The sequence below is a fragment of the Otolemur garnettii genome, unplaced genomic scaffold, assembly GCF_000181295.1.
Source record: "Otolemur garnettii isolate 467f Iridium unplaced genomic scaffold, OtoGar3 scaffold00002, whole genome shotgun sequence".
Taxonomy (NCBI): Eukaryota; Metazoa; Chordata; class Mammalia; order Primates; family Galagidae; genus Otolemur; species Otolemur garnettii.
The window spans coordinates 32,367,788-32,377,223 of record NW_003852397.1 but is presented as its reverse complement, the minus strand read 5'-3'; the positions used below and the strand labels follow the sequence as shown (position 1 = coordinate 32,377,223).

The 9,436-nt window shown below is 41.6% G+C and overlaps 1 protein-coding gene across 1 annotated transcript in view; it reads left to right on the top strand.

Annotated features, from left to right (window-relative positions):
* The window catches only part of COL6A5 (collagen type VI alpha 5 chain), a 112,090-nt gene that overhangs the window by 14,994 nt on the left and 87,660 nt on the right, over positions 1-9,436 (top strand). The window contains exons 5-9 of the mRNA XM_023512866.1: positions 2,245-2,799; positions 5,100-5,672; positions 7,100-7,675; positions 8,246-8,586; positions 8,700-8,781. Of these exons, the coding sequence (XP_023368634.1) occupies positions 2,245-2,799; positions 5,100-5,672; positions 7,100-7,675; positions 8,246-8,586; positions 8,700-8,781 (2,127 nt within the window). The remainder of the gene's footprint in view (positions 1-2,244; positions 2,800-5,099; positions 5,673-7,099; positions 7,676-8,245; positions 8,587-8,699; positions 8,782-9,436) is intronic.

Here is a 9,436-nt window from a genome sequence, read left to right as displayed (position 1 = left end):
TGAGTACAGGGGAAGTACAGTGTGTGTGCTCAGATGAGTACAGGGGAAGTACAGTGTTTGTGCTCAGATGAGTACAGGGGAAGTACAGTGTGTGTGTACATAGGTGAGTATGGGGGAAGTACAGTGTGCATGCACACAGGTGAATACAGGGAAAGTATTGTGTGTGTGTGCTCAGGTGAGTACAGGGGAAGTACAGTGTGTGTGCTCAGATGAGTATAGGGGAAGTACAGTGTGCAAGCGCACAGGTGAGTACAAGGGAAGTACAGTGTGTGTGCTCAGATGAGTATAGGGGAAGTACAGTGTGCATGCGCACAGGTGAGTATGGGGGAAGTACAGTGTGTGTGTGTGCTCAGATGAGTATAGGGGAAGTACAGTGTGCATGCGCACAGGTGAGTATGGGGGAAATACAGTGCGTGTGTGCTCAGATGAGTATAGGGGAAGTATAGTGTGTGTGTGCACAGGTGAGTACAGGGGAAGTACAGTATGTGTGCATGCATGTGAGTCCAAGAGAAGTACAGTATGTGTGTGCTCAGATGAGTATAGGGGAAGTACAATGTGTGTGTGTGTACATGCCGGGTGGGTGCAGTGGAATCAAAATGAAATTTGGTTCTAGGTAGATTAAAGTTCAACTTACTTTTCTGCTTGAGCCTGAAACATCCTCATCTGTAAAATGAAGATGATACCTACATCAAAGAATTTTTATAGTTTGAAGTTTCTAAATGTTATTATTCTTATATTTTGAATGCATATCCAGCACACATGTAACCCTTACTTATTTTTAACAGGAGCACATATTTGCATTTTTGTTCTAGAGATTAAGTATTAAAAGTTGGGGAAAACAATCTGCAAATTCCCATCTGGTTGTTCCTTATTTCTCTTATTATTAAGAACAATAACCAAGGACTAGTTCGGGGTACATGTTGATTCCCAGTATTAGCAAATGAAAATGTGTCCTGCTGAGGAAGCACATTCACTGGTGAAGAAGAAGGATGCTGGAGTGAGAGTTAAGGTTTAAAGGCCAGCTTTACCACAGATTTGCCCAGGACCTTGAATGAGTTGCTATTTGCCTTGGTTTTCTTGCTTGTAGGTTTATAGTGAAGCTTAGTGATGATATGTCATGTGGAGGGCTTAGAGGAGTGCCTGGATGTAGTAAGGGCTATGGAAAGGTTAGCTACTGCAGAAATTGGTTATGGTGTTCACTGATGAGGAAAGGAAGAGAATCTCATTTATTTGAACTTATTAAAGTTGAAGTGTTTGAATTTTGTCTGAGGCACTAAAAAACAAAAACAAAAAATAAATATGGAAATTAGTAGCATTAACAACAAAATCCTAAATCATGATTTTATTTATTTTTCTCCCTGTGGACAGTAACAGAGTTGAGTCTTCAGGATTTCTTAGAAAGAATGCTGGAGTCAAAGGTCCCCAAGGTGTCCCAGGATTGACACCAAGAAAACTAAGGGGTTTTAGGAAGCATGAAGTAAGCTGTATCTCTGCTCCTTTCAGGGGAGAGGGTCCTGGACCTATCTGAGTGGGATCTCTTGCACTTCAGGCAGGTGTAGTCGAATTAGTCGGCCTGAACCCTGGTGTGGTTGGAGGAGGAGACAAGCTGTGGACAAGTAGTAAGGGGGTAAACAGAGGCAGGAAAACTGAGGAGCCAAAGCTTGAGAGGCTAGAAAATCTCTAAGGAGTCTCAGAGCAGATGCTGCGTGATCATCACTCCAATTTCTAATATTGATTTATAGTGTTTATGAGATCACTTAAAATTATCGCAGGAAATAATGCTATTCAAAGATTATTGGGAACTCTGTTTTTCAAGAATATACATAAAACTCTGGAATATTAGTCCTGTGAGTGCAGGGAATTGATTACTTTGGCTTGGATTCCATGTTTTTGATCACCACTGCATCCTTAACATTTAGCTTTACGTTTGCATTGCATATACCTGCAGAATTATCAAGGAATAAATGAGTGATACATGCATGCATGAATGAAAGAATACATACTTTGTAAGTTGCATTTCCTCTTTAAAACTCCTTAGATAATCTTCAGTGGATTTCTGTTTCAAGATTCTTGTCAACAGGCTTCTGCAAAAGGAGCAAATTAAATTTTCAAACGTGACAGAAGTTGCTTGAGTTAATTGTCAACGTTTTATCATTAGTGCATTTATTTCTGCCATAATGTTTCTCCATATTCGGTAAACTCTGCCAACCTGTTTTATTTCTGCTCTTTTTAAATAACATGCAGGGTGTGAAGACATGAAAGCTGACATCATGTTTCTGGTGGACAGTTCCGGGAGTATAGGACATGAAAATTTTGAGAAAATGAAAACCTTCATGAAAAACCTGTTAACTGAGATTCACGTTGGTGCAGACAAAACCCAAATTGGTGTCGTTCAGTTCAGTGACAATCCAAAGGAAGAGTTCCAGCTTAATAAATACTTTACACAGAAAGAAATTTCTGATGCAATAGATGGAATGTCTCTCATTGGGAGAAACACTTTGACCGGACATGCGCTTACCTTTATAGCTCAATATTTCACCCACCCCAAGGGAGCCCGTTTGGGGGTCAAAAAGTTTCTCATCCTCCTCACGGATGGAGAAGCACAGGATGATGTGAGAGATCCTGCCAAAGGTCTTCGGGACAAAGGTGTGACCATCTTCTCTGTGGGGGTATACGGTGCCAATAGAACTCAGCTAGAAGAGATCAGTGGGGATGGCAGCCTGGTTTTTCATGTTGAGAAATTTGATGATCTCAAGGAGATAGAAAGTAAGCTCATCTTCCGCGTGTGCGCTCTCCATGGTAAGTGTCCTTGTTTTCTTTCAGGACTGAAGGATGTGAGCTGTTGATTTCATAGTGAGGGACAGTGTGTTGCACTCTTGGCTTGGCCTCTCCCTGAACTTCAGTGTTAAGTTTTGTTCTTATCTTTGTTATATTAAAACATCTATGAGCTTTAGGGATATTTTAGATTAACAATTTTGATAGCTACTTTGGCAGGAAATAACCTCACTTTGGTGCCTTTAAGTATCTGCCAAAAAGCCTCAAAATTTTGCATTAAACTTGCAAATCTTTCACACCCGGATTTTCCAGAGCCAATTTTTAACACCAAATAACTTCCTAGAATTGTTTCTTGGCTACCTATAACCATCGTTAAGAAGTAAATTTTACAAATACAAATTCATCTACCTCTTAGTTAAGATAAATTCAGAACCTAAGCAGCCCACACCAAAAAACCCTTTACATTTTTTTTTTTTTTTTGAGCCAGAGTCTCACTTTGTTGCCCTTGGTAAAGTGCTGTGGCATCATAGATCACAGCAACCTCAAATACTTGGGCTCAAGTCATTCTCTTGCCTCAGCCTCTCAAGTGGCTGGGACTACAGGCACCTGCCACAATGCCTGGCTGTTTTTAAAGACAGGGTCTCACTCTGGCTCAGACTGGTCTCCAGCACATGAGCTCAGGCAATCCACCTGCCTTGGCCTCCCAGAGTGTTAGGACTACAGGTGTGAGCCACTGCACCCAGCAAAACCCTTTACATTTTAAAGACATAGTGCATAGTTTCACCACTTAACATTATCCTTTGTAACCTTTATCAAGGAGATATTTTACATTTATTTGTGTAACCATCTCTTTGGAAAATGTTAACTTCCAACCTTTTGCTAAGATTGCTTGGGATCATCATTTTAATCTCACAAATTGTAGTGCTTTTGAAATTGTATTGAGCAAACTTCAGTGTGTGCCTGTGAATTTTAAGTCCTCTTGAATGAGAAATTGCTATTAATCTTCACATAGACTAAAAACACTTGTACTTGAAAATCTATCACGTGCCGTTATCTGTGTCCAGGATGTGGCCAAGAGAACAAAACAAAGCATTAGGAGGTTTGCTGGATGTTGTTCCCTTACCGATATAAAGACCTCCGATGGACTTTATTCTCCAAAATTATGCATGTGAAATTTTCAGAAAGTTAACAGTAACTTAAAACTTAAGTTTTAAGTGATAGCTCTAAGACTTCCTTGATAACAGTTTAACTGGAGATGTGGTAATGAGTCTAAAACTTTTGGTCACATGGAGAGGTATCCTTAAACATCATAGCCTCAATTTTGAAATCTTGGCATTTCTTCATTTTGACAAAGGTTACGTTTGTGGAGGACTCATCTATAGCATGAGGTGAAATTTCAGCTGACTCATGTGTTAAGTCATCTTATAAGTGTTTGGCAGGACTAATCACCAAATTTTAGTGGGCCATTGCCAGTTTTTTATAGATGTGGACTGGGTTCATCCATAATGTCTAAGACTTGAAAATTTGAAACGTCATTGCTAGAAATGAGGATCAGAGATAAGATGAGCAGGTGAAAAGTGGAAAGAGACAACCATGTGCTTAAGTTATTGAGGGAAGGAAAAGAGCTGGGAGGGAACACCCACTTTGGAGACCCAGCCAGAGTGGTAGCTTGGCTTCCGATGTGGAGGAGGGCTTGGAGCCCGGGAAGATGTGATAGGGTAAGTTGTCCCCCTGCTTGGGGCAACTCCTTTCTGTGTTCCAATTCAGGTGGTCAGAAGGAACAGAAATTACTGTGGTGATGCATCATACACAAGGGGAAGTTTGCCTACCAGAAGGTCAAAAGTCAGCTGAAGCCATAGGAGTGGGATAAAAACCCCAACTTATATAATGAGCTCCTGAGCTCCTTAGAACAGCAGACTGGATTGGCAAACATTGGTATGTCTCACCATCATATTGGCATTGAACTAGCTTCTGACATTGCCAATTACTTGAAAGCCTGCCCTGATGAGCTGTAGTACAGCAGAGTTGTGTGGTGTAAAGACCACCAATTGTAGATTCATACAAGTGAGGGTACAAATATCCTTGGAATCATGATGTAGGCAAGTTATAGAAAAATTTTCATGGCACAATAAAAGTTTAAACAAAAGCGCTGAGCCTCAGCTTTCTTCTCCGTGAAATGAGAAAAGGCACATCTAAGAACTAAGTGAGATGCAGTGTCTGACACACAGTAGGCTCATGGCAAATAGCAGTTTGCTTCCCTTCTCAGCAGGCCGTGCAGAATGCACTGCAGAAAGTTTGTGATGTTGGCTTTCTTCTTCTTTCAGATTGTAAAAGGATTAAGCTGTTAGACGTCGTGTTTGTGTTGGATCATTCAGGCAGTGTAGAATTCCAGCAGGAGCACATGATCAACCTAACTATCCATTTGGTGAAGAAAGCAGAAGTTGGCCGTGACCGAGTTCAGTTTGGAGCTCTCAAATATGCTGAACACCCAGAAGTCCTTTTCTACCTGAACACATACACAAACAGATCAGCAATCATCGAGAATCTGAGGAGGCGCAGGGATGTTGGAGGGAGAACCTACACGGCCAAGGCTCTGGAGCATGCAGACATCCTGTTCAGAGAGGAACATGGTAGTCGCATAAATCAAAACGTGAAGCAGATGCTGATCGTCATCACTGACGGGGAATCTCATGATCGAAGTCTGCTCAATGACACAGCCTTGAAGTTGAGAAACAAAGGCATCACCATCTTTGCAGTGGGTGTGGGAGAGGCCAACCAAAAGGAACTTGAGGCTATGGCAGGGAATAAAGACAACACTGTCCATGTAGATAATTTCAACAAACTGAAGGATGTCTACATGCCTATACAGGAAAGCATGTGTACCAACGCACAAGAGGGTAAGTTATTATTGTCAAAGTTTCTACAGGGCAATAAAAGTTTAAACAAAAAGTATGTTTTGTTTTGGCTTCTAATTACCTACGTGTCATGAGCTGAAATTTCTCTGCTTAGGCTAGCAGTTCTCTTACCTCTAACAAAGTGGGTTGATTGGGTAAGATCCCAAAAGTTCCCTCCCACCACAGCATGCATTGAAGAGATTGTACAGGAAAGTTCCAGAAGCATTCATCACTGTTTTGCCACCTATTGCCATTTCTTGTTGGAAGAAAGTAACCTTAAGGTCACCTTCACCTTACCCCATTTAGTGGCTACCCACTCATGCTGCTCCATTTGGTTAATGGTCTTAATACAGACACTGGCATCAGTTTCACGCCAAACTCAAGTGGAGCGTTTCATGGTTTGAAATGATAGATGATTGTCTTTAAAGATCCAGATCTAAATGGGATTGTAGGTATCCTGTGGGGCCATTGAAGGTTCAAGTGTTCCAATGGGCTTTTCTGCATAATGGGCACTTGTGCTGATGGCAGGATATGAAAGTTGAATGTGGGGTACTGGAGTTTGGGTGAGAGCAGCAGGGAGAGAAGGGGACTGAGTTGATTATGAGCCATTTGGGGGTGAGTAGGATGAAGGCAGTGAGGAAAGGGTGAGATTTACCACTTGATCTCAAAAGCTGCAAAGACCGACAAGCCATTGAGGGAGGGCTGCTGTGCCTCCTTGGAAGGTCTGAATCCCGTGGTTTGTATTGGTCCCGTCCTCCCAACCTGGCAAATGAATCAGTCAGCTCACTCCCTTTTCTTTTTTCCTTCTTCACTTCTTTCCTCTAGAGGTCCAGACACCAGCTCCACTCCATACTAACTGTGTGCTCTTAGGCAAATCACTTTACCTCTGAATTCCATGTCTATATTTATAAAATTAGAATAACTCTTCATACAGTGGCTGTCAATATCATGGTATTATATGAAAAATATCATTTTTAAATGATATTTCTCTATAAAAGTGTGAAGTGGCAGCATTAGTAGTAGCAGAAGTACTAATTATAGTATAGTAGTAGTATTACCTGGATTTGGGTGAATGTTCCAACCTGGGTATGTTGAAGAGTCTTGTAGCTTTTGTAATTACTTTTTAATGAGTACACTAAGTCCATTCAGACCTCCTACTTTCCTTCTCTGATTTGTTTTCAGTGTGTTTGCAAATGGATCATGGAAATAACTAGAGCTTGAAAAAACTCTATTGATCTTTCCCGTTTTTGTTTTTGTTTTTTCCCCTGATCTTGCTTTTTTTCCTTCCTTTTGAGAGTAAATCAGTGACTCCCTCTTTTGTTAATGTATCTCAGTTTGCTCCTAATATAAAGCAATTGAAGTATTTGAGTAAAGGAAAAAATTAGAATGATTCATGAGGAAAATAACTTACACCTTCTTTGCTTTTGCAGTCTGTAACCTTCAGGAAGCTGACGTGATTTTCCTTTGTGATGGCTCTGACAAGGTATCTAATTCAGAGTTTGTTACCATGACAACGTTCCTGTCAGACTTAATTGATAATTTTGACATTCAGTCTCAAAGAATGAAAATCGGTATGGCTAAATTTGGAAATGACTACCAGAAAATTATAGAGTTGAAAAACTCTCTTACTACAACTCAGTGGAAGACTCAAATTCAAACTGTCTCCAAGAGCAGTGGGCGTCCAAGAATCGACTTTGCCCTCAAACGCGTGAGCAATATGTTTAATCCATCTGCTGGTGGGAGAAGAAATGCTGGTGTCCCTCAGACATTGGTTGTTATCACATCGACAGACCCCTACTATAATGTGGCAGATGCAGTAAAAACCTTGAAGGACCTTGGAATTTGCATCCTGGTTTTGGGCATAGGAGATGTTCATAAGGAACAGCTTCTGCCGATCACAGGCAATTCTGAAAAAATCATTACTTTTCAAGAATTTAATAAATTAAAGGATATAGATGTGAAAAAAAGGATGGTCCGTGAAATCTGCCAGACCTGTGGGAAAACCAGTAAGTGCTCTTTGACTTTATTCAGTTGCAACCTCTTGTCTTTCCGTTTCCCAAGGTGTTTCATGGGCTGGCTCTGAGTCTAGGCAAACATGTTTTTATTATGAATTGTGTGCAGTAAAGAGAGACTTCTCTGCTTCCAGAAAATTTGGATCTACATTACCCACCATAGCCTCTGCAGCCTTTGTGTTTGTGACCTCTAAAAATTAAATAATCTCCAAGGACAGTTCAAATCTTTAACTTGGTAGGATTATGTGAATCAAAATATGTCACCATTAGAAGAAAAACAATGTGCACCCATGTATGCATGTGCCCATGTACACAAAGCCACTGGAAACTAAAGTATGGTTTGAACTTTAAATAGCTATTGGAGCATTTAGTATTTATAAAGGGACAGAGAAAACCCCTGTATTATATATGGCTACAGCAGCCAGTGTCTTGCTTCTTGAACATGTTTTGGGCACTAAAGACCCTCCAGCTCTGGGCCATGACAGCTCTTCTTTCTCCTGCCCTATCTGCCCTTGCCTACTCCTGTCTACTCATTAATTTTCACTTATTTCCTTTGGTCTCCAGATTGCTTTGTGGACGTAGTGGTCGGGTTTGACATTTCTACTCACCTGCAGGGGCAGCCTTTGTTCCAGGGCCATCCCCTGCTGGAAACCTACCTCCCAGGCATCTTAGAGGACATCTCCTCCATCAGGGGGGTGAGCTGTGGGGCAGGTGCAGAGACGCAGGTGAGCTTGGCCTTCAAGGTGAACAATGACCAAGAATTTCCTGCCAAGTTCCAAATCTACCAGAAAGTAGTGTTTGACAGCTTGCTGCAAGTCAAAGTCAGCGGGCCAACTCATCTGAATGCACAGTTCTTACAGTCTCTGTGGGACACATTTGAGGATAAATCAGCATCCCGGGCTCAGGTAGCCACTCCACATTTTACCTCTCATCTCTATGTTCTTCCATTTGTTCCTCTCGCCCAGTTATATATTTCACACTCACGTCCACCCATTCTCTGCTTTTCCCTTTCTTGTAGGTGCTGCTTGTCTTTTCTGATGGTCTCCAGAGTGAAAGTAACATAATGCTTGAAGATCAATCGGACAGGCTCAGAGAAGCAGGTACTGAGATGAAAATTTAAACGATGAAGCATAGACTTTGCTGAACTAGTCTCCCCTTTGTCAGCTGCTCTAGATCTTGGGATCTGTCTGGACACTTGCAGTAGATACTATTGGTGCCCCACCTAAACCCTTTGACCAGTGCCCACACCTCTCCTCCAAATGTGCAAATGCTGTGGCCAGGTGCTCATACTTGTGACCTTTTACAGACGAATACCCTTGAGTGACATAAAGCGCATGCCTAGGCATGTTTGGAGAAGGGGTGGGGCTATGCCATGTCCCACCTTGTTGGTGAGGAGGACTATCAGTGACACAGAGATAAAAAGCCTGAACTCTTGCCTCAAGTGAGGCATCTTGGGTACAATTTATACTCCAGAGTCCTTCTGAATCAGGCCAAGGCTAAGACTTTGCTGAACTATATTCCTGCTCACAACTTCCCATTCTCTTTCCTGCTTCTCTCTCTCTCCTACATATACACAAATCCTCACTCAGATTCCACTTCTAAGGAAGCTGACCTAAGACACCTTCTCTTATTTCTGATTCAACATGGATTTGGAAAAGCACATCTCACGTTATACCTTCTCTCCATGTTATAGCTTCAGAGTGAGCTGGAAGCTCAGTGCAGAAGCTGAGGGTAGTATACTGTGATGGGAGAGTC